General features: G+C 38.6%; 1 protein-coding gene across 1 annotated transcript in view; it reads left to right on the forward strand.

The window, feature by feature from the left end:
- Positions 1-24,648, forward strand: part of SLC7A11 (solute carrier family 7 member 11) — a 69,327-nt gene that overhangs the window by 17,138 nt on the left and 27,541 nt on the right. Inside the window, exons 5-6 of the mRNA XM_048509884.1 lie at positions 8,400-8,499; positions 9,221-9,265. Coding sequence (XP_048365841.1) covers positions 8,400-8,499; positions 9,221-9,265 — 145 coding nt within the window. The remainder of the gene's footprint in view (positions 1-8,399; positions 8,500-9,220; positions 9,266-24,648) is intronic.

A 24,648-nucleotide genomic window follows, 5' to 3' on the forward strand; every position in this document is an offset into this window, starting at 1 on the left:
TGGTCCACAAGGTGGAGGAGACAATAAGGAGATCAACTATTTTAGATCAGCTCCTAACCAACAATGGTGTGGAGGTGGTAGGATTCCTAGATAGGAATGACCATGTTTTCCTGGAGATTTTTATACAGTGGAAAAAGAATGCTGAAGGACTTCCGTTGCTACGCTACTCAGGGCAACAGCTCAATTCTCGAGCTCTGTGCAGGTCTACCTCTCTATTTGCTTGCATCAAGGGTCTGAAAGCTTATTCAGACTCCATCCCCACATATGAACAAGGAAAGAAGCCTACTTACAATAACTGGAATGCTATAGCCGAAATTGACACTGGTGTGGGGAGAAACGGCAGTAGCATCCATGCAGCAATAGAGAAGGGGGTTAGCGCCATCTTTGTGCACCCACCAGGCCAGCATTTTGAAAGTAAGCAAGGATAGAAAATATCCAAGGGCTCTCCTTTGGAAGAGAACCTACATGAGAACTAACTCTAAGTGCTAATACTATCAGCACATGAAGAGGACCAACCAATAATAAAGACAAAAACAACTGTTACTGAATATTGGAAAAGGAAAGCAACAGTGACGACGGTGGAGAGGAAACTGGAAAAGAACTCTGAGAAGTACACAGAAAGCAGTGAGTACAAAGCCAGTGAACTGTCTCTAGAGAGCTTGATGCAACTACTGGCTTATTGGATTAAAATATATATATTGACTGCAGAAAAATAGAAATAGAAGACCCCTTATCCTTAAAAAGACCTTTACCTTTAAGGAGCAGTCTGTGGCAAAGTAAACAGACATCCCAGAAAACAGCTTGCCTATCCCGGGCTTGTGTAGAATAAAGGGGGAAACACAAGAGCTGCGAAGGAAAGTGAAACGGAGTTACCATATTTCTCCTAATAAAGAAGGCTGCACAAAATGTGGAAATTAAAAGATTGGGTTTTGGAAAAAGAAACTTCGGTGGGAAAGATTAGGGAAGAACAATTGGAATTTTTCAGATTTAATCTCAATTCTGTTAATGATATAAATACAATTTGGGACACCAGTAAAGTCTTCATAAGAGGTTTACTTAAACAAAAAAAAAGGTCTTTGAAAAAAAGTCAGAAGTTGGAGAATGAAAACCTAACTAAAGAACTAAAATTGCTGGAAATTGAACCAAAAGAAAAAGGAACTTCAAAATGGCCAATGGAAAAAAATTGCAACTAATTTAAAATTTGTAAAACAAAAAAAATTTATACATGCGAATTAACCTGGAAAATGGCTGGTTACACAGATCAAAAAGGAAAAAGAGACTTGACAGATTAATAACCTAAAATTAAAGGATGACATTATAATGGATCCAGAAAAAAATACAAAAAGAACTGAGGGACTACTTTGCTAAGCTATATGAACAGGAAACTATTACAATAGAAAAGGTTATGTCCTACATAAATAATGAAAAAATAGAAAGCTTCACTGATAAACAGAATGCTTAAATAATATCATATCTGCACAGGAAATTTGCACAGCAATACAGGGGGCTAAAAAAGGCACATCTCCTGGCCCAGACGGCCTATCTATACTGTATTACAAAACATTTGCTGATATATTGGCGCCCCAGCTAGAAATTTTTTTAATAACATCCTAAGGGCAGGGAAAATTCCACATTCATGGGAGGAAACTCACATCACATTGATCCTAAAGAATTCTTCACAAACTCCACAGGCTAGTGACTGTCATCCCATTGCCTTGTTGAACAACGATTATAAAATCCTAATGGCAATCCTGGCAAAAAGACTCCAGAATATATTAAAGGATTACATTAACCTTGACCAGTCTGGATTTATTCCGGGAAGGAACAGCCACAAGAATGTTAGGACAGTGATAAATATTATTGAAAAAATGGGAAAAACCCCAGGAGAGGCATTTGCCATGATTTTTATCGATGCAGAGAAGGCTTTCGACAAAGTGAACTGGGATTTTATGAAATCCTTACGATAAAAATGCAAGTAGGAGACCAGTTCTTAAATGTGATAGGCAATATATATAACTTCCAACATGCCAATTTAAAAATTAATGGGAAACTATCAGATAAATTCTATATTTCCAAAGGCACAAGACAAGGCTGCCTGATATCGCCACTTCTATTTAATATCGTTCTGGAAGTATTATTGAATAAAATAAAAAATGACCCCTCATTGCATGGTCTTAAAATTAAAAAGCATGAATTTAAAATCAAGGCTTTTGCTGACGGCGTAGTGATTATTCTAAACAACCCAAGAATCAGTTAAATCCCCTCCTAGAAACAATAGCCGCTTTTGGCCAGCTTGCGGGCTTTAAACTTAATAAAAACAAGACAAAAATATTTCTCTGGAACTTATCGAAAGACAAAACACACCAATTGACTCAGCAGTCTGAAATACAAACTGCTAACAAGATTAAATATCTTGGGATCATTTTAGAAAAATCAAATAGGAATTTGTTTTCCAACAACTATGACAAAGTGTGGAATGAAATTAAACTAGATCCGAAAAAAGGGGATAACTTAATGGTTTCCTTAATGGGCAGAATAGCACTAATTAAGATGATGGTTCTCCCAAAAATGCTATATCTTTTCCAAAATATCCCCATCATTGTCTCAATAAAAATCTTCCAAAAGTGGAAAAAAGAGATAACTCAATTCATTTAGAAAAAGAAAAAAGCTAGGATAAAATACTCCTCTCTGATAGACAGTAAAAAAGAGGGGGACTCCTGGACCTAAAATTATATTATGACTCATGCTCTTTGATGTGGATTAGAGAATGGGTATATCTAGAAAATGACTATTATGTTTGAAAGCTTCAACAATGTATGGAAGGCTTCGACAATGTATGGGGCTGGCACGATTATCTGTGGCCGAATTTAAAAAAAAAGATAAATAATTTTAAAAATGATAAATATTTTGATAAGAAAATCTCTGTTAAACACTTGGAATAAATACTGTCTGAGATTGTATCCAAAAATCCCTTTGTGGATTTCAAGACAGGAAGCCTTGCAAAACAAACAAGGTCTAGTAGGTAAAAACTGGCTAAGATACTCAGACATTCTCACATGGGAAGATAACCAACCAACTCTTAAGCCAAGAGACCAAATTAAAACTGGTTTGGTAGACTGTCAATGGTTTTTCTATTTCCAAATCAGATAAGAATTTGAGAGAGACAAGCAAATTGGAGGAATAGAGAAAGTCCAGAACAGTTTTGACAAAGTAATATGGCACCCAAATAAAAAAATGATCAGCAGGATTTATAAGTATAAGTACTCCAACTTGAATTAGAACAAGAGCTGATCAAGAATGTGATGATAAAATGGGTGCAGGACTTAGGCAAAAATATAAACTATGAAAAGTGGGAAGAAAAATGGAGATGGCATGGCAAGTTCACCTTATGTATGAGTCTAAAAGAGAATTACTACAAGGTATTCCACAGGTGGTATATAACACCTAAGAAACTAGCCCAAATAGATAAAATATTTAGAATATCTTTCATATAACAGAACAACAACAATAGCATCATTAGACGCTGAGAATCATCAAAATATCACTTAGAGTAGATCTATTTTGTTATAACAAACTAGACAGAAATATTATACCTTTAATTTGTTTTATGTTATAAAATAGATAAGCTACATGTTGTAATGTATTTCTCGTGAAGACTAGGAAGTCGAGTTATAATACAAAAATGTATTATAAAGAATAGTACAAGATGCACGAAAAATTCCTTTTTAAATATATAATTCTGTTTTTAAGTATTCATAATTTTTGTTGTACACATTTCTTGCTTTTTACGCACCTTCCGTCCCCGTTATTCTTTATTTCTTAACCGTTTGTGGTTTAATGGCTTTTGTTGTGTTGTCATTCATTCCTTCTTTTTAATAAAATATTTTTAAAAGATAAAAAAAGAAAGAGAATGCCAAGCATATTCAGACATTCATTTTAGACTGTAAGAACACTGATTTCTGAAGAACGCTGAAGTAAACTAAGGAAACTATTGGGTGTGATCCCATGGTTAAGAATACTAAAAGAGAAGGGAATGAAAGTGAAATATTGAAGGAACAATTATAAACATTTCCAGTGAGGAGGAAAAAATGGGAAGTGTCTAAGGAAACTAGGATAGATGTTTAAGGAACTTATAACTGAGTTAAAGGAACATGTACAAGAAATGCAAAAAAGGAGTTTAAAACAAATTAAAAAGGATTTTTTGGTTGTGTCTATAGCAAAAGGAAGAAAAAGGATATGGTATGGTCACTGCGTGCAGTAGATGACAAAATGCTAACAGGATATGGAGAAAAGGCAGAACTACTTAACACCTTCTTTGCCTCAGTCTTTTTCCAAAATGAAAACAGTGCTCAACCAGGAGGAAATGGAACAAAAGATACAGTAAGGGAAATTCAGCACAGAATAAATAAAGAGGTAGCACAGGAATACCTGGATACTTCAAATGAATTCAAATCCCCAGGGCCTGATGAACTACATCCCAGAGTATTAAAAGAACTGGCAGAAGTGATCTCAGAACCACATGCTATAATCTCCAAGAACTCCTGGAGAACAGAAGTCCCAGCAGACTGTAGTAAGGATAATGTTGTCTCCATCTTCAAAAAGGGAAAAAAGAGGACCCAAACAATTACGGCCCAGTCAGTCTGACATCAATACATGCCAGATTAATTTTATCTCTTTTTTGATAAAGTGATAAGCTTGGTACACAAAGGGAATGCTATGGACGGAGCATACCTTGATTTTAGTAATGCCTTTGACAAGGTTGGCTGGCCAGAAGGCCGTAGTAATAAATATCTATCTATCTTTGACAAGGTGCCCCAAGATATTCTTGCAAGCAAGCAAGTAAAATGTGGTCTAGACAGTGCTACTGTTAGATGGATTTATAATTGGGTTTCTGATTAAACCCAAAGAGATCGCACCAATGACTCATTTTCATCCTGGAGAGAAATGACTAGTTGGATGCCACAGGGTTCTGTTCTGGACCCCGTGCTAGACAATATTATTATCGATGACTTGGATGATGGAATAAAGGGCATCCTAATCAAATTTTCAGATGACACCAAATGAGGAGCTAATAGCCTAGAGGACAGGGTCAGAATTTTAAAAGACCTGGAAAGATTAGAGAGCTGGGCCAAAACTAACAAAATGGATTGCAACAGAGATTAATGTAAGATACTACACTTAGAAAAAATGAAATGCACAGTATCTTACATAGGAGTGACACCTGGCTTGACAACAGTACATGGGAAAGGGATCTGGAAGTCTAAGTAGACTACAAACTGAACATGAGTCAGCAATGTGATGCGGCAGTCAAGAAAGTCAATGCAATTTTGGGCTGCATCAATAGGAATATAGTTTCTAGATCAAGGAAAGTACTAGTTCCACTCTTTTCTGCATTGGTCAGACCTCACCTGGAATATCATGTCCAGTTCTGATCACCACAATTCTAGAATGATATTGACAAGCTGGAATGGGTCCAGAGGAGGGCAACCAAAATAGTAAAAGATCTGAAATCTATGTCATACAAGGAGAGACTTAGAGAGCTGAGTATGTTTAGTCTGGAGTACAGAAGGTTAAGGGGTGACATGATAACCATATTTAAATATTTGAAGGAATGTCATGTTGAACATGGAGCAAGCTTATTTTCTGGTGCTCCAGCAATTAGGACAAGAAGTAATGGGTACAGAAAAAGAGATTCCACCTAAACCTTAGGAAGAGCTTCCTGACAGTAAGGGCTGTTCAACAATACCTCAGTGCCTCGGTGGGTGGGGAGGTGGGGATGGAGTCTCCTTCTTTGAAGGTTTTTAAACAGAGGCTGAATGGCCATCTGTCAAGGATACTTTGATTGTCTATTTCTGCATGGTAGAGTGTTGGACTTAGTGATCCTTATGGTCTCTTCCAACTCTATGGCCGTTTCTGCACGGCCACGGTAGGGGTCGGGTCGGCGTACATGACGCTGACCTGACTCCTCTGGGACCGTTCGCATGAACGGTCCCAAGAGGCCCTTTCCGGGACGACAGCATGGCAGGCTGTAGCCGTCAGTCAGGAAAGCTGGGATCTATCTCGCCCTGTGGCCCTCTCCTTAGCATGTCTCGAGGAGGCCAGGGGACACGCCTCCCTGCCCCCTGCTGCCACTGCTCCCGAAGGTCACAGGGCAGAGGGGCGCAAGGTCCCCAGGCTCCTTCAAGGATAATGCGCCGCAGGGCACGCAGAGGGCAGGTGGTGGCTCTCCAGCCGAAATAAGGGGAGGGAAGATGCCTTGGAGCTGCTGCCGTTCGCACGGCAGCGACCCCAAGCCGCCGTTTTTCATAAACCTCGCTTCCGAAGCAGCTGCGCCCCCTGTGCGAACGGCTCCCTGGGGACAGCGTTTTTGCCGTCCCCAGGGCGCCGTATACAGCCCGTGCGGAAAGGGGCCATGATTCTATGAAAACTGTTTTCACAGGAAATTTGTATTGATGGCAAACGGGCTCATAGTCCATTATTCTGTCTGTGTAGTCATCTCTTTATCACCCTTTCCAATATATTTTTCCTTAGGTGTTTATTTTGAAGTTGTAAATGCTTTTTGTAATATAATATGGCTCCTGACCCTGTATATTATGTAATCTTAATTAATTGATTAATCAATCAGTTAATTATTTAATTAATTAATCAATCAGTTAGTTAATTATTTGTTTTTCCCAAATTGGGACCCATAGTTCTTTATAAAATTCTGAGGTGTTATAATTAAAAGTAAATAAATAGGAGTCAAGGAGACATCTGAATAGTTACTCCTCACCTTTGTTTGTTGAATTTTTTTTGCCATGAGAAACAGCTGACTTATAGAGACCTTGTAGAATTTTCAAGGCAAGGGACATTCAGAGTATTCTGGCATTACTTGCCTCTGCGTCTTGCCTCTGATATTCCTTGGAAGCCTCCCTTTCAAATATGAGCCAGGATCAGGGCTGAGAGTGTGACTGGCTCAGTGTTTCCTGAAATGGTGGGAGTTTCTCCTTTTATAAAGGGGACATTAGTAAGAGCAATCTCTTGACTTAGCAAAAGGGTGGGCAAGCTCAAGAGCTTGGTTGCCTATGTTTACGTAAATCAGGTTTTGCAAGAAATTGAGTAGGACAGTGAATAAAGCACACAGTGTTCAAAACAGTAGAACACACACACAGAGTCCAAGGATAAAAGAAGTGTTGAGATAATAGGTCTGGAATAGATAAGAGAATTGGGGAGTAAGGTTTATAGTCAGTTGATCTTGAAGTAGAATGGTCCAATGGACAGAGCTGAAATGCCTGCACTTAGCACTAGCAGAAGAACAATACATTGTGGAATAGTATCACAAACAGAGATATTGAAAACTGGCTATTGGGAAAGAGGGCTTGTTATAGGGAAAAAGGTATGCTCAGGGTTATGCAGAGTGGCTATTAATCTCCCAGGACAAAGAAGAGTCCTGCCTTTCCAGGGAAAGACAAGAGACAGACATCAACCTTAACAGTTGGGTCATTAATCTAATGGGTTGACGCATTAGCTTGATGATCCAACCTCGGGGGAGCCTGAAAGGGGGAAAGGTAGCTGATGGAATTGTGGTTATAGAACAATAACAATGCAAATGATGCTGTCCTTAGAGATATTAAACAAAGGATGAAGCATTGGGTTAGTACAACACTGGGCAGGAAAACTTGGGGCAAACACATTAACAAGTCCTTTGTCTCTGCAGGGGTGTATGGTCCAGGGATGGGTATGGGAATGCTCTCCATGGTAGGGTCATTGTGCTCTCCTACTCCCTTCAGGAAGGGTGTGAGATAGGTGTTTTGTATGGCAGATGTGGACAAGGGCAAGTCCAGACAAGTTTTTACTTACTGTGTGTCCTTGGGAGTATGTGGAGTCAATTCAGAGAATGGGCTCCCCATTTTGGCACTGCACTGCTAGGCACCCCAAGGGTTGGCAGAACTGCCTTCAAACAGATCTCCCCCAAGGATCAGTCTGGGAACACCCTAATCACCCTGCAAGCTTTCTTCATGTAATTGGGGATTTTGCATGGTTTCCCAGGTCCTAGTCAGACACCTTAACCACTAGACCACACTGGCTTTCAGTTTCTTGAATATTCAATATTCAGTACTTTTTAATTATTGTGATGAGATATGATATCCAACACGGTACATTTATTACGAATCTGTCATAGATCCATTCATATCAAAGGAAAGAAGAAAAGTAAAAAGCACAGGAAAGAGGGGAAAACATCTATATACAAATCAAGTACTCTTATATATTTATTCACCTGTTTCAGATGATTTATGAAACTGAAGAATGGGAGGTTGAGTAATTGAATTAGTGCATGTTTTGGGTAAAGTGGTATCCTTTACTGGGAAGCTCCAATCTTAACATGTCATAATATATTTTTTTAAAAATCTGTTTTTCAGGTGAAACTCATCACTTTAAAGATGCATTTGTAGGAAATGCAGCCATTGTCAAAGGATTGCCTCTTGCTTTTTATTCGGGAATGTATGCCTACTCAGGCTGGTAAGTTGTGTGGATTACTGTTATGTTGAAGGGTTGTTTGGTTATGAAATTCATTCAATATACAAATTCATTTGTATACAAATTTATGGCCATGTTTCAATTGCACCATTCTCCCCGTATAATGTACAATTTTTTCAATGTTATTTGTATCAATCAACAAATATATGCATAAATATCACAGAAATTATGTTAGTATTCAATAGGTGGCTGTGCTATAGAAATCAAATATTATCTACTTTATATTTAGGCTGACTTCAAAATTTTCATCCCTGCTATTTTAACCAGAACATCTATTTTTTTAAATGTTCGTGCTATCTTGTTTCATTGCACTACTCCCCCATATAACATATTTTTTCAGTGTTATTTGTATTAATTAATATATGCATAAATATCATACAAATTGTGCATTAAATTTGTACATGTACAAATAAATCTACAAAGCCAATGACAGAGATTTGAAACTGCTGGTGAAACCATTTCCTATAAAAAGAAACAAATCAGGTAACATTTCCTCATTTCTAATTAAACATCACCTTTCTTATGATTAGTCTTCTATATTTGTTTCTGGCTGTTGCTAATGGGGTGTAATCTCTGCTCTAACTATTTTTCAGCACATTATTATTGAACATTATTATTGAAGAACTGATCAGCTTATTGGATGCCAAGAAACACCACGTAAATTATTATTAACATTAACATTGTTTGAAATTTGATTCTGTAGGTTTTACCTCAATTTTGTTACTGAAGAGGTAGAGAACCCTGAAAGGTATGTATTATCCTCCTTCCTCTTATCTCAAAATTATATTCGATTTTCCACTGCTCAAAAAAAAGTATATGCAAATATCTGGCAAACCAAACAAGTTGCTTTTTCTCAGCAGAAGTATGTGCTTGAGGGAGCTGTTGCTTGTGAATTTGCTGTTTTTCAGTTGGCTTGACCTGAAAAGGTATATAGCCTTATTACTCATTAAAAACAGCAAAGAAACAAGTTCTCCAGTCTCCCATTCCCTCCTTCAGCATATGTGTAGTTCTCAGTGGAATCATTCCGTGGAAATGACTAACATATCCCTGAGGTAAGACCAGGCTCTGAATGCAGCATTTCATAACAAAGTTTTGACTGTTCAAAGATTCAGACTGCTAATTATATTACATGATTAGGTCAGCACAATCAAAATGTGATTGTTGACCACTTTATGGTCTGATTTTAATGTGGTAAAGCCACAAGGGAATGCACTGAGGTAAGGGTTTCTGTAACTGCTGCCTCATTAAAAAAGCACTTTGTGTATGCCTGCAGGCCATTCACATGCAATGTTAGCAAGTCAACCCTCTGTGTGGCCTGGAAAAATCTGGTGCTGGCCGCCTAGTTCTGTGCCCGGAAAGGTCCAGCATCCGCAGTGTTTTTTAAAATGAGTTAACAGCATATGGATCAGAAATATGGATTAGAATTTTTCACATAGCTTTTCAGGATTAAACTGAGCCTTAATACAGTCAAATAACATTATACAAATTGATAGAAAAGTGATTTCTATGTCATCTTATCATATTTCAGCTGTGTTTAAGTAATGAATCTAACACTTATCTGATTGTATCAGTCCAGATGAATGAATGAACATGTCTAGAACTGTATGGCTTTTGATAAGTTATTTTGGCGAAAATTTAAATAATTGTGTTTTTATAACTTTCATACATCTTTGCTACTGTATATATTAGCTTTATAGAATGAAAGTATATGATTAGGAATCTGAAAACTTTCAAGTACCTATAACTCTTCCTTAGGCAGAATGAAAATGTACCATGTATCAGTTGACCCGAGTATAAGTCGAGGCACCTAGTTTTACCACAAAAAACTGGGAAAACTTTTTGACTCGTGTATAAGTCGAGGTTGGGAAATGCAGCAGCCAGCACCACAGAGCAGGGCGCCACCACCACTCCCCCTCCGCCCCAGGGATAAGGCTGCCTTCTCCCTGGGGCAGAGGGGGTTTCCTGCACAGAGCAGGGTGCTGCCACCATTCCCCCTCTGCCCCAGGGATAAGGCAGCCGCCTTTTCTCTGGGGCAGAGGGGGTTCCCTGCTCGGCGCCCCTGTCCCCCCTGCGATGCCCCCCCCACTTACTTTAACAAACACAGCAGGCCTGAGAAGAGGCCTTGCCTGTGTTCCCTTCCAGGAAGTCGTTTGGACTTGGTGGGAACTACATTTCCCAGGGTCTCCTGGGAAATTTAGTTCCCAGCAGGCTGTTTCAGCCTGGAAGGGAACACAGGCAAGGCCTCTTCTCAGGCCTGCTGCATTTGTTAAAGTAAGTGTGTGGGGGGCATCGTGGGGGGGGAATCACTGACTCACATATAAGTCGAGGGCGGAATTTTTCAGCCTTAAAAAAGGGCTCAAAAACTCAACTTATCTGCGAGTATATACGGTAACTAATTCTTCACTAGATGGGAATTATATACAATTGTATGACTATATTTTCTCTAGTCACTGTGGATAGAGTGCTTTTATCAAATCTCCAAGTGAGACTATGCATGCAAATAATTTTTCAGTTAAGCTCAGTACCTTTTTCATTTCTGAGTGAGATAATCTTTGAATGTGCCACTTCATGATCTTTTGGTTCTTTTATGAAGAGCTATCTGGGACAACACTTTTGAAACACTTATTGAATACAAACTACCATGGGATATGCATCTTCCTTTTCATTTGTAATTGTGTTAATTAGAAATTTTCTTTGCTTGGTCCTCATTAGGAACTGTTTTCCAAAGAGAAAACAATATTATTTTGTTGCTCTTCCTATTGTTAGAAGAACGTTCTTCACTTAATGGAAAGGAATCCATGGATCCTACTCTGACTCTGTCTCGTGTATTATCCAGACCCAATGGCTCATTCCACCCAGCATAAAAAAGACATCTGTTGTACATCTTAAAAAGAGGCTACTGCCTCTTTTCACTCTGCACACCCAAAACAAGACATCCAGGGGATACCTTTAAAAGAGGTAGCTTCTGATGTGCTTTCCAGGCAGAAAAAATGTCAGAGAAAAAAAGAGGCTTTCCCCCGCCCAACTGTTTTGCTATCTGGTCAATTTCACTCTCACCTTGCCCGGACGTTTTGTGTGCCACGGAAAGGATTCTCCCTACTGCCATTTGCTGAAGTTGCCCCAGGATGTTTATTGTGCAGGCTCTGATCTGGGCACCTTTTAAGCCCAAAAAGTACTTCATTGAACTCAGGTGGTCCTGCCAGTTCCATCAATATATAGCTTTCTTATTTTTTTTAAAAAAAGGTGAGCTATCTTCATCGCTATGCAGATCCAAATATGAGAAACTTAGCCACCTGGAAGACTCATCTACCTCCCACTGAGAAACATTGGGTTGACTAGCCTTCTACAAACCAACTTAGTTTTTGTGAGGGCAGGTCTATCCAAAGCTTCTCAATGGGAGGTAGACAAATCTGCTGAACGGCTAAGATTCTTGTATTGTGTCTGCGTAGCTATGGAGATAGCTGATAGGGAAAAATAAGATGACTCCTAAGCTCTGCATTCCACACAGCCAGGCAGGAGACATCTTGCAGGCGGCTTAGCAGAAAAAGGTGCATTTTCAAGCATTCTCCAAACAATCCGCCTTGACCTAAAATAAGGCATGTTGGGAAGAAAGCTGTGCAAAGTGCCTTCCCAGGACACCTTTTTAGTGCCCCCAGTGATGTCCTACTTAGGTTGTGCAGAATGGACCATGGTTCTTCACTGTGCCCACGATCTAGATTAGAGCTAGCTCTCAATCACTGTATTCCTTTGTTATTTTACCCTCCTATTTTTTTACTGCCAAATAACTGCATGTAACTTATTTAGTCTTGACTCACTTGCCATGAAAAGGAGCTGCAGCTGTGGAAACTGCTGCTCAACATTGGACTGATTTGTGGTGGCTTCATGCGAGCAGTAGAATGGCCAGCCAACCCATTTGCACTAACAGGAAATTATCCCAGACAAAGAACAAAAGAGGGTTGTCACACATATTGTCCTTCAGTCCTTTTCAGATTTTGTTTCTTGAACCAGATTTTGAATTTTTACTTTTTTGTGTAATCTGAACATCTCTGAACTGGTACAATCACTAGTCTGATGGCTGACCGTCATAAATGTGCTCATGCAAGGGGCATGATTATGGGAATAGTATAATTCTCAAAATGGGAAACTAATGTTTACTTTTATGAGAGCCACATGAGAAAGTCCAGTTTTTCCAATCAAAGGAACAGCTGCGATCTTTCATGAGTCCCCACTTCAGTGGTACAGAAAGGGATTTTAAAAAAATGTAATATTTTTCCTATTCAGAATGCTAATTGAAAATGAAACAAAAGGCAATATTGTTGATTTGATTTGTTGATTTGCTGTTTGTTGGAACAGCCATGTTGTGAGCCGCCTCGAGCCCTTCGGGGATAAGGCGGCCTATAAGTTTAATTAATTAATAATAAATAAATAAATAAATAAATAATATGTGGAATTCTGTATTAGAGGGTGCAATTTACATATTAAGTTAGACACCCATAAGGAAAATTCCTCAAGATTATTTAATAGCTATCAGAATATAGTTAGACTGCATTACTACTTGCTATTCAAACAAAAACCTCTGTGCTGACAGTAAATCAGAAAGTTTTGCCTCCTTCCATCAGTGAGAGATGGGCCTAAAATAGACCTAATTGAATCAAACAGTGGTATTCAGTTTTTACATCCACTAACGGTGAGATAGAGTCTAAAGAATTCTAGTGGCATGTTGATATTCAACCAGTCTGATATTTTTCTAGTGATGGAAGCACTTGCCTGATCCATGGCATTAGTATACCCCCCTCATCTATTGAAATCAGAGTATTTTAATGGATGTCATTCTTTGTTGTCTGAGGTCTCCAATGAAAAGTTGGAAATATAAAGCTCTGAACAGGCAGAGTTTAATACTTTTAGACATAGGCATTAAAACCACAGAGCTGGAAGGAACCCGAAAGGTCACCTAGTCCAACCCCTGCACAATGCAGGAAATTCACAGATTACCCCCTCCCCCCCACACACCTTCAGTGACCCCTTTTCTATACCAGAAAAATACAAAAAACCTCCAGGATCCTTGGGCCAATCCTTCCTGACCCCAAAGTGGCAACCAGCATTACTCTGGACATATAAAAGGCTACAAGAGCCAGGCACTGGCTGATCCCTTCCTGCCCTCCCTTTCGCAATCTGTCTAAAATCATAGAGCCATATAATGAACACTGCTGTCAGATGGCCACCTATCCGCTGCTCAAAAACCTTCAAAGAAGAACAAACCACCTCTTGCAGAAGCCTGTTGCACTGAGTGCTGTGTGACAAAGTTCTTCCTAATCCTTAGTCAAAAACTCTTTTGATTTAATTCTCAATGGTTCTGGCTCAACCTTCTGGGGCAAAAAAGAATAACTCCACTCAAATACTTGATGATGGCTACCATATCACCTCTGAATCATCTCCTCTTCATGCTTAACATACTCCTTCAGCCTTTTCTCATAGGACTTGGTCTTCAAACCACTACGATTAGTAGGTATATTGTTGGGTATCATTGGTTTGCTGCGAGAGTACTTTGTTAAATTTTCTGTAAAGGTTTTCATTGTACATGTCTGCTTCAGAAGGTCTTCTTATGGTTGAATTTAAATGGAGAATGATTGCTATTGTTACTATTGCTATAAATAGGGTCAAGTTTTTAAGTCTTCCAGATGCATAATTTGTAATATTTTGTGAAGAGCTGTAGAGGCAAATTACTGCTTGGAACAAGAAAATGTGTAATGATTCCTTCTGTCTTGTGATTTGCCCAAGTAAATATTTGCTTCAGAATCAGTCACAGTTGTGTGTTTCCAGGTGCACTTCACCACATAGAATAACTGGCAGCTGGTATTTCTATAATCAAATCATGCTTGAACTGTGATAATTAACCTTCTGCAATATGTGGAATGAAAGTGTGCCTGAAAAGAAGTATGGGGTAAACATGGATATCTCTACCTAGATATAATAAATCTAGGTATATGCTATAGGGATATGTAAATACACTTTTCAGCTGTTTTATGTACTCTGTAGCCACTGTATTTCTTTCTTTCTCATGTGATTTAGACCAAACCTATGAGAAAAAGAATGAAGTTGACAGATTTGGTTTCAAAAGGCCTGTTACAACTGTTACAAAGCATAATTTAATGCAGGCCTTCCAGGTCCTCATCCAAGACAATATGCTGCCATTTGCTATTTGGCAGGGAGACTTGGTATGTCCCCTCACTGTGCTTATACTTTAATTATGAGTTGTGAAGTGAGTAACACTATGGGAAGCATGGAAGGAACTGAAGTCCAAAGTACAATGTATAGCTGTTATTTGATATAAAACATTTTGCTGTAATGGAATGGAAAATACTGACCAGTGTGCATTCCCAAATCAAGCAAGGCAGCTTTAGATTTAAATCTTTGCCAGATCTGCCACTTTGGTAAACTACATTGGGGTTTCTTAATTCTTGTTTTCTCATGTGACATAGTTAATTAGACTATCAAAATAAATATGATAGTAGCGAGTATAACAGTGATAATATAAGGGCATGAAAAAGGCACAATTCATAAATTATCCAACAATTATAAAGTACTTGACATTTAAATGTATACACCTTAATTTTTTCATATTTCTAAAACCATTTTTGTTCAAGTAGGGAACTTTGAAGTTATGTTTTCCAAATATATAGTGTACTAAGGGAGGAAGTGTAAATAAATACATGATAAGACTCAAAGGCAAATAATCTTTGAGGCCTAGAGTAGCTGACACTTCTTGACATATATTTGTGGAAATGCTTCTGATGTTGGAAAGACTAGTTATCATTTGCTTTAAATGAATACATAGTAATTCTTTGTTTAGCTATAATACAGGTCTTGTTTCAAGTCTGCAAATGTTCTGTTTCTGTTTGCTAAATAAGTTAGAGCCCATACAAGCAATCTATCTTTGTTTCAAAAGTTACACAGTGCAAAGACTGTATTATTGAGATGTATAGTGTTTGTAAGCCCACTCTCCGATTGATAAATCATGTCTAGCACCTGTTGAAATACAGAGAATGAATTGCTTTGCTATGACCTTGGGGTCTAAGATTAGTCAGTTTGTCTATTAGACTTTTCCAGCTTTCTTCTCACTTCATTTATTTCTTCTGTTCTGCTGAGCCAAGATGCAACAGACTTAGAGCAAGTTGCCAGGTCTTGATATCATTTGTCATGTTGGAAAAGCAAAAGATCAGAATCGCTTAAATAATTGTTGTGTTTTTTTTTAAAAATCAGGTTTAAATAATCTGAGCGTCATATAAAATTAATACACTGTCTGCTCCTAGTTTATATTAATTAATGGCTGAGAGTCACAATATCTTGAGTCAATGAGAAAAGAATAGATGAAGAGTACTGCCACCTTTTTTTCAGACACAGATAAATGAGAGTCAAGCAGCTTCTAAAATGCCAGAGTTCTGATAACACATTTGTGGATTCCAGCCCTTTAAGTTGGGGCATACTTCATTTTGATACAGTAGCACAACTATTTCAATCAATAACTCATATGATGTTTTAAATATCAATTCTGATGGTTTAGTTTTTCAAAGACACTTTGTTCAGCTGTACTGATTTCCCTTGAAAACAGGGGAGAGACAGAATGGGAGGTCTTGGATGTTCAACATTTTTAGTAATGACATTTACTGTAGGATCTGAAAATTAACAGATCTCCTTTAGAAGTCCACTTATGGTGACCCTATGAATTAATGACTTTCAAAACATCCTATCGTTATCAGCTGGGCAGCCCAATCTGGGGGGTGGGGGCAGAATGGCCACATATAGTGGTGTGGGAGGGCAAATAGGGCAGTGGGTGGGTGCTGTGGAACTCTGTGGTGCCTGATGTGCTTGCAGCTGCTGCTTCCAAAGCTGTCATGGGCTCAGAGTCAGCCAGCCAGGTGTCCTCTGATGAGGAGCACTGGCAGAATGACTCCACTGTGCCAGAGCCCTAGTCAACTGGGCCTCAAGCACAGCCAGAAGCCTCACTGGATGCAGACCAAGTGTTTGCAGAAGCACCTCCAGCCACTGAAGGCCAACCTAGCAGTCCACCCAGCTCACCTGAGTCTGTAAAGCAGCTGAAATTCGTACCTAGCAGGAATTGCTCTCTAAAAGACACTGTGTGTACTTGGAAGTCCTATGCATCACAGAGAATGCTGTGAGTCAGCTCAGGATCAAGACTGAGCCACAGAACAGACATATAAGAGATTGTGCTAGGTAGTAGAAGTTTCAGGAACAATGTTGTTGAAAGCCTAACAGCTTTCTGCTGCACCAGCTTGCAGACAGCCCAAGACAACAGCTCTGTCATTCTAATGTGGAAGCTGACACAGCTGGGGATGTTTTTGGGTCATTCCTGGTGATGAAGCTAATACCAGTTGGATTCAACAGGGCTTTGGCCCTGGGAATGCTAGCAGAGTGGCTGACAGATTTACACCACCCTTTTGGTTGCATAACTTTGTTGTGCCCTATGCAGGGGTTTCGGGCAACTGGGTTTTTTCAGGTTTTTGCTACCTTCCAGCCTGAAAGCCCTCTATAGGTGGTGCAGCAGCAGCAGCTCAGTCCTGGCCACCCCACTGTCTGGATTGGGTTGTTACTCAAATCTTGCACACTGAGGACCATGGCTATATGTTCTGCACATGGATTTAAAAGATAGGGAGATAAAATACATCCTTTTCTAACACCTTTGCCAAAAGGAAACCAATCTGTTTCTCTATATTCTATTGTAACAACAGCATCTTGACTAGAGTACAGGTTGCACAACAAAATAAGATGCTGTGGCACATCCATTTTTTGTACAACTAACCATAACTTTTCATGATCCATAGAGTCAAAATCTTGTATGCTCCAGAAACCACTTTAAATGTCTAATAAAATCTCTAGTTCCTCTTCTTCTTAATCTGTCATTTCTCATTCCATATAAGCTAAGGCTCATTCCGCACATGCAGGATAATGCACTTTCAAACTGCTTTCGGTGCTCTTTGAAGCTGTGCAGAATGGCAAAATCCACTTGCAAACAGTTGTGAAAGTGGTTTGAAAACGCATTATTTTGCGTGTGCGGAAGGGGCCCAACAGTCTTTGTTGTAAGATTTTGAGCATTACTTTATGCATGTGAGAAATTAATGTGATAGTCTGATATTTGCTGCAGTGTTGCATCATTACAGGGGGTGATTTGGCAATCCCACAACAAAATCACACAATTTGTTATCTGAAACAGTTTTTTATACTATCATACATATTGAGTAGTCACAATTCAAGAGCTAGTGATCTTATCATAGAAGGTGCAGTGAGGTATACTTTTTATCAATTAAGAATGTGCTTATTATTATTGATTTATTCTATGGGAGTCATAGAAAAATCAGACTTAGGCTGTGTCCATAAGGTAACCTGTTACTAGTTCAGATACATATCTCATTTTACTCTGATTTTTACAGTTAAGATGCATGGAAACTTTACTTCTCTAGTTCCACTCCATCCATATGACAGATATAGCTCATTGCAGGTAAGCACTACAGGTGTACTAAGAATCAGAGTAAGTTGGATAAACTAATTCTCTCACTATACTAGGAATTAATTTAAACTTGAGATTTAGTCTATAGAAAGGTTCATACAATTCTGTGAAAATGAAATATATGAAGTGTTAACTTGCATAAGCTAAAGGGATGGTCCGTTTTATTGGAGACTTCAATGGCTGGTTAAGCCATAAACAAGGTGTTTCCTCACTATAGTTTCACAATCAAGTCTTCATGTACCTGTAATACATTAACCAAAAAGGGAATCCATGCAATATAATATACAAAGCAGATAAAGTGGAGAAATGCAGTTCTTTCCAAATAGCATATTTTCTATTAACTGTTGAACACTCACATCCTTTTTAGTTCTCCATGTAGAAAGTGAGTGAACATGTTTTTTATGGAACTTACTTTCTTAGATTATTCTTTTTAAAGAAAGGCGTACTCATGAATGTTTTTTGCCCAGAAAACTGACTGACAGCCCAAGACTAGCAAAATTAATTATTTGCTTGCATTTCCCTTTTAGCCACCTAGGTTTAGTACTTTCGAAACTGTCAATAAATTTGTTCTTTGAGTTGGTTTCTGAGCTCTAACTGGCTTTTGAAAAGCAAAGGGGAAAGTTAATCCATTTGAAAACTGAAACAAAATGTTAATTTCATTTCCTCCCACAATTTTGTCAAATTTGGCATATAGACCTGTTTTAGGTGAAATACACCACAAACTTTTTTAGATGACTGAAGAAAATCACCATGGCTTTTCAGCTAGTCATCTGCACCTAATATACCATATAATATTCCTGCATTGTATTCATAATGTTAAGATCAGATCTCCACAGTTATTCAGCATAAGCAGCATGGAAAGAGGAGATGAATTAGACAGGCTAACTTTCTGTGGTGCAATTTCTACCTGCTTAAGAAAAAGCCATGAGATGTGTCTCAGCCATGTTGTTCCATTATTCATGTCATGTGGGCTTTACATTTCTGTGGCTTCCTGTGAGCGACACTATAGAAAGGTCTCACACACAGTTTATGACCCTTATGAACACAGTTCATTCAACATGCATGGAGACCAAAGGTTTGATAGATTTTCTGCTTTTGTTGCTTCCTTAGAACTGCATAAATAGTACATGCACTCTACTGCCAATACAAGGCAAAATGCCTGTGAGCTAGATTTGACTTTATAGGTTAAAGTTCTAAAGCCCTGCAGTATATTGGTTCCTGTTAGCAGAAACTGTACTGTTACGACAATAATTGGACTTTCCCTATTCTGCATGTTTCTTTGCCTTTCCTCCTTTTATGTCTCTTTTTCTAGGCTTGTTGGGAAATAAGTCTGTGCAAAGAGTCATTTGCTGTAATGTCACACCATGTGAAATGGAAATTATCTCCAGTTGCAGCTTTGAGGCATTAGTAATCTCAGCCACTGGAGGGTACTTTCTGAAATTTTTTTTTGAGAAAAGAGCCAAAAGCACTTTAAAATCAGATGACTTTCTAAACTTATATCTCCTGCTTCAACAACAGTTTCTGTTTTTTAATGTAAAAATTACAGTTATTCATGATAAAGACTAAGTTGCTTTTCCTAGCAAGGTTGATATGTCACAGTGTCAATCTTCAGTCCATGCTCAGTTTGAACTGGAGGTTAAATGAATATTAAGATCAGTCCAAATTTATTTGTATCAGCCACAACCAATTCATAGGAAGACTGAACCTTTTTGGACACAAAAGGGTGGATCCCATGCAAAACTTCCACAGATGGAAAATATATTTTGGTGCGAGGGTTAATTTGGAGATTTTATTATTTTCATAGATATAGATAGAAAATAAAGAGAAAATTTTTAAATGAATCAAAGCAACAATTACAATTATATAAAAAGACAAAGAAAAAAGAATATACATATAACATAATAGTTACTAACATTAAATAGTAGTATAATGATGAGCATTAAGTAGTGATATAAATCATAAGATACCAGTTGAACATTTGATAAACAATATTGCGCCCAGATGTGCAGAGGTTCCTTCTGGTGAAATAACCACAGGACACGTCTTGGAATTAAATTTGAATTCCTTGTTCATTCCTATTCCTTATGTTTCTCTCTCTCCTGCTCCTCTTTCCCCATGTTTTTCTTTTTTTATATTAAATAACCCTTTACTATGCAACAAGAATAAAGAGAAAATAAGTGTGATGCCAGTATAGTCACTTTTGATTGGGCTGTGACCTACAATCACCAGCTTTATTTTGCAATTGACTAATTACTTACCTGTGATCTGAAGAAATGACATTATCATCCTAAATAAAACAGCTATATAGTTTATCATATTTTGAGAGCAAATAAAGGAATGTGTTTTATTAGTTATGGACTAGACAATGTGGAAATCTCAGAACAATTTCTGTGGGCCCATCATTGCTGTTTTGAAATTAGAGCCAGTTTGCCCTTCACATAGTCCCAGAAGGATCAGTTAGCCTTGAATTTTTTTGTCTTAAAGGCCAATTCCCCATGGTCAATTAATTGCATGATACTCACACAAAATATCAAGGATTCAGGAAGAACTCCCCACTGCCTGATTGACGAACAAGGATTCATCCCTGTTCCGGTGCTCATTTTCCCTCTTATCCCGCGTCTTTGCCGAACCTGCTTGAAAGTACTACTTTTTCAAAAAACACGTCTTCGATCCAGTTTGAAAAATACTTTAAATGTCTCATTCTTCAGTATCAGGGTGAAACATCTGTATTCTAGAGTGCCTCTTCACTGCATCAGTATTTCGTCAAAATACTTTTGGCAGTACTAACACACTCTTGGGAATGATTCCACACCCTTTTGCAAGACGTGCAAAAACTGGAGAAAAGCATGGATAGACTTAATGTGGATAAGGAAAAAGTATAAAATTTGCCCAGGGAAGTTTGTCCATTAAGGCCACAGGGGAAAATCTGAGTGAGCTAGTTGTTGAGGAGCCACCACCCAGGGCCACCCTTGCCCCAAGTGAAGGGTGGCCCTCAGTGGTGGGATTCAAATAATTTAACGAGCGATTGTTTACAAGCACCATTTTAACAACTGATTCTGCCGAAGTGGTGCGAACCTGCTGAATTCCACAACTGGTGGCCCTTTCTCCTTTCACAGTGGGTCTTATAGCCACCACTCTGGCAATCCAGCCTTTCTGGGCAGCCATCCATGTTATAGGCCATCACTACATCAATCAGCAGTACCATTAACTGCTCTTTTTTTCCTTGAATGGCACAACTTTAATTCATGACAAAGTATCAATGGCAACATGTTGTAGCAGACAACCTCTTTATGATCCTTGCTTTTAAAGAATATTGCTTTAACAGCCCAATCCATACTGCCTCCAACAAGCTTCCCTGGCAGCACAAAGAGGGGAGAAACTCAAAAATCCTCCCCACCACCGGAACTTCCCTAGTGGAACCCTATGCACTTAAGTCATCCCAATAGGTGGTGTAAGTGCAGGGTCAGTGCTGCGGCAAAACCTTGGGTGGAAGCTGACCAACATCAGCTCCACCCTTGGGGAATGCCCATGCAACACCTCCACCATGCCGATGTGTCTGGGGCAGTGCTGGAGCACCAATGCAAAGCTGAGTGCCATAGCTGTACATCACAGGGTGCCACAGTGGCTGGGTGCCAGCAGATTTGCCACTCCACGGGGAAGTGCCCTGGGGAGGGCATTTCTGCATGCATAGGCCTGCACTGCCTCCAGGGGGGGGGATTCACACCTCCTTTGGATTGGGCTGTAAGTGTCTGATAATATTATAACTGGGAAAAAATGTTTTGACACCATCATATACGTACAGAAATATTACTTTAAAAAGAACTCTCCCACTTTTGGAACTTCCACCTCTAGAAAATTCTTTGTATACAGATTACTCTTCACAAAGCTCTGTCTGAAACTGAGTAGTTCATTTTCAGAACACAGAAGACTCTCCATTTCTTTTTCAGTCACAGTACTCAGGTTTAGGGGTTTGCTGTCTACACACATTTGAAGCAGATGCATTCAGAAACCCAAACCTCAGCCACAGACAGGTCTACACCAAGAAGCTCATTTGTAGTCAAAGGACTGCAGTAATTACAGTTGCAAGGAATTGAAATCTGACAGGCTAGTTTATTTCTAAACGAGATCATCTTCTGTGTGATGTGTTCTCATATCTCTTTCCCCTGGCTATTATGTTATTGATATGTGGCATTTGGTCACTTTTGGCTCAGTTTTCTAGTGCTGTGAGACTCAATCTGTTCTTTCCCTAGCTCAAATGCCCTTATTTCTACCTCTAAGGTCCACATGAGTGAATGCCAGTTCATTGCCTAGTGCTGTTCATGTGGGGCTTCTGGTAGGCTTGATATTAAACTTCAGCAAACCACTATTTTTCCTTCTTCCTGCTAAAATGATTTTGGCTGGGGGCTCTGTAATTCTTGCTCATAAATCAGGTGCTCAGAGATTTAATCATTCCAAATTCACATGAGAATGTAGTGCAATAAAATATTTCTCCTTCTGTTCATTCTTTCATTCTTTTTGTAATTGTGCCACCTAACTTATATTTGTTTTTAAAACGTGGAGAGCATGTGCTTGAAGATATATCTTGTGACTATTAGCCCAAGTGTGGAAAAACATTCACTAATTATTCCAGTTTGCATTGTCTGAATGTTATGGGTTTTAAAATACTTCTTTAAAAAATAATTTGGAAGCTTACAGACTTCTCCCTTTCGTATGCACATTTATTCTGGCTTTCATCATGAAGTATTCCATACACAGTTGACACCAATTTGTTGATTCTATCCTCCTTCAATTCTGCGATTGTGAAGGGCAGAGAATTTGATGCTGGTTCTTAATTGTGCTCCAGACTGAAAAATCTCTGTTCTATTGGAAAAACAAAAGTTCACATTTACAATTTCATATTCACCTCTGTCCTCCAGTTGTTGTATTTTAACATTACCAGTCACAGCTATCTTTTGCTCCATCTGCTCTTTTTCTTGAGCCAAACCTGAGCTGTCACAGCTCTCCTTGAGGAAGAACTCTTCTTCGCTTGTGTTCCCTCCAAAATCTCATTCCCCTTCTTAAAGAAGATTGGATGCTTGAACAGCACTACTATGGGTTTAACTGAGTGGCTGATTTCCCCTTCGAGGACAGGACAGTCTCCTGTCCATCACACTCCTCGATTTCCATGTAAGTGGCATATCATTTGTATCAGCACATTAGCCTTCCCCCTCCATTTTCATGATCTGAAACAGACCCAGGAGTCTTGGTGGTATTCGTTCAGCTGGAGAAACTTACATTGAAACCTTTGCTGAAAATATGTTATGTTGAACCCTTTGTTGAAAGGATATTATGAAAGGATATTATGTCTTTTTAAAAGCATTCAAAATGATGCAAAGCCAACATATGAAAGAGGGCCGTTTCTACCTGTACTTTCCCCATATTGATTGGAAGGCCTGAAAGGACCAGTATGGTCCACTTACATACTTAAGTAGCCTGAAAAATGATCAGTTTGCAACTCTGAAAAGAGCCATTGTTCACCCTACCTCCAACTAACAACATTCCCAAAGGCATGAACTAAATGGTTAAATGTTCTCATTCAGTTCAAGGTTGCGCTGGCTGCTACAAGGCCACAAACATCCATAGCAGTTCAGAACTCATTGATGCTGGGAATGAAGTGTATGAAGAGAAAGTGAAGTGTTTTTCTTTTTACACACTTATACAAATCAACATAACAAACAGTTATTGCCTAAAGTCACCAGACAGAAAATTACTACAAATGTATATATTAGCATTTCAAAATATACACAAAAAGTTTCAGCAATACCGTAAAGGAAGTTTTTTAAAAGATGTATTTGCAACTAGTTTATTTATGATACATCATGGATGGTGGGGAAGGAACCTTGTCCACCCATGTTCATATTTCATGTGATTTCCTTTTAGAAAATGCAAGTACAATGCTGCTTATGGCTGAAGTAAAGTATATGGGAAACAAAATACCGAATGTCATACTTTTTAATAGAATAATAAATACTTAAAAAGAAAAAAAACATAATACGGGAAAAGTTTAGTCTAGAAGGCAGACATAATAATCTGTTCCTAACATCAGCCATGTTCTGTGTACAGATTTAAAGTATCATGCATTTATACCCAGTTCTTGTTTTAAATTTTTACCAGCATTTTTAGACTGAAACTTCTGCCTTGAATTCATTCCTATTTTTAACAAATCACATAAAAACCCAATTTTATTGATTTCCAATAGAATATTTTTCTATGTAACAAGCTTTGTGTTTATAGTCCTACCATGCCGGTTCAGCTGAAACATCAAATGAAACCATGCTTTATTTCGAAACTTCGATTAGTTTGTGGAAAAGGATTCAGCTCGTAGATAATCAGTCTGCTCCTGAGTTGCTTTGACAAATGCTGGTTTCAGATCCTTTTCTCTGTAGCCTGGGAAGGTATCCGTGGGTCACGAAACAGGATTAAACCACAATCTCCATGCTCCATGTTCTATGTGAAGGCATAGTTAACACTTACTGTGCTTAATTAATCAAGTTCAGATTCTGGCTTCTTGGTTTGACGTCATACAAGTCATACTTAGTGGGATGGCTTACATGCAGTTGATCCAAATA

This window comes from Sphaerodactylus townsendi, linkage group LG10 (assembly GCF_021028975.2).
Source record: "Sphaerodactylus townsendi isolate TG3544 linkage group LG10, MPM_Stown_v2.3, whole genome shotgun sequence".
NCBI classification, from domain to species: Eukaryota; Metazoa; Chordata; class Lepidosauria; order Squamata; family Sphaerodactylidae; genus Sphaerodactylus; species Sphaerodactylus townsendi.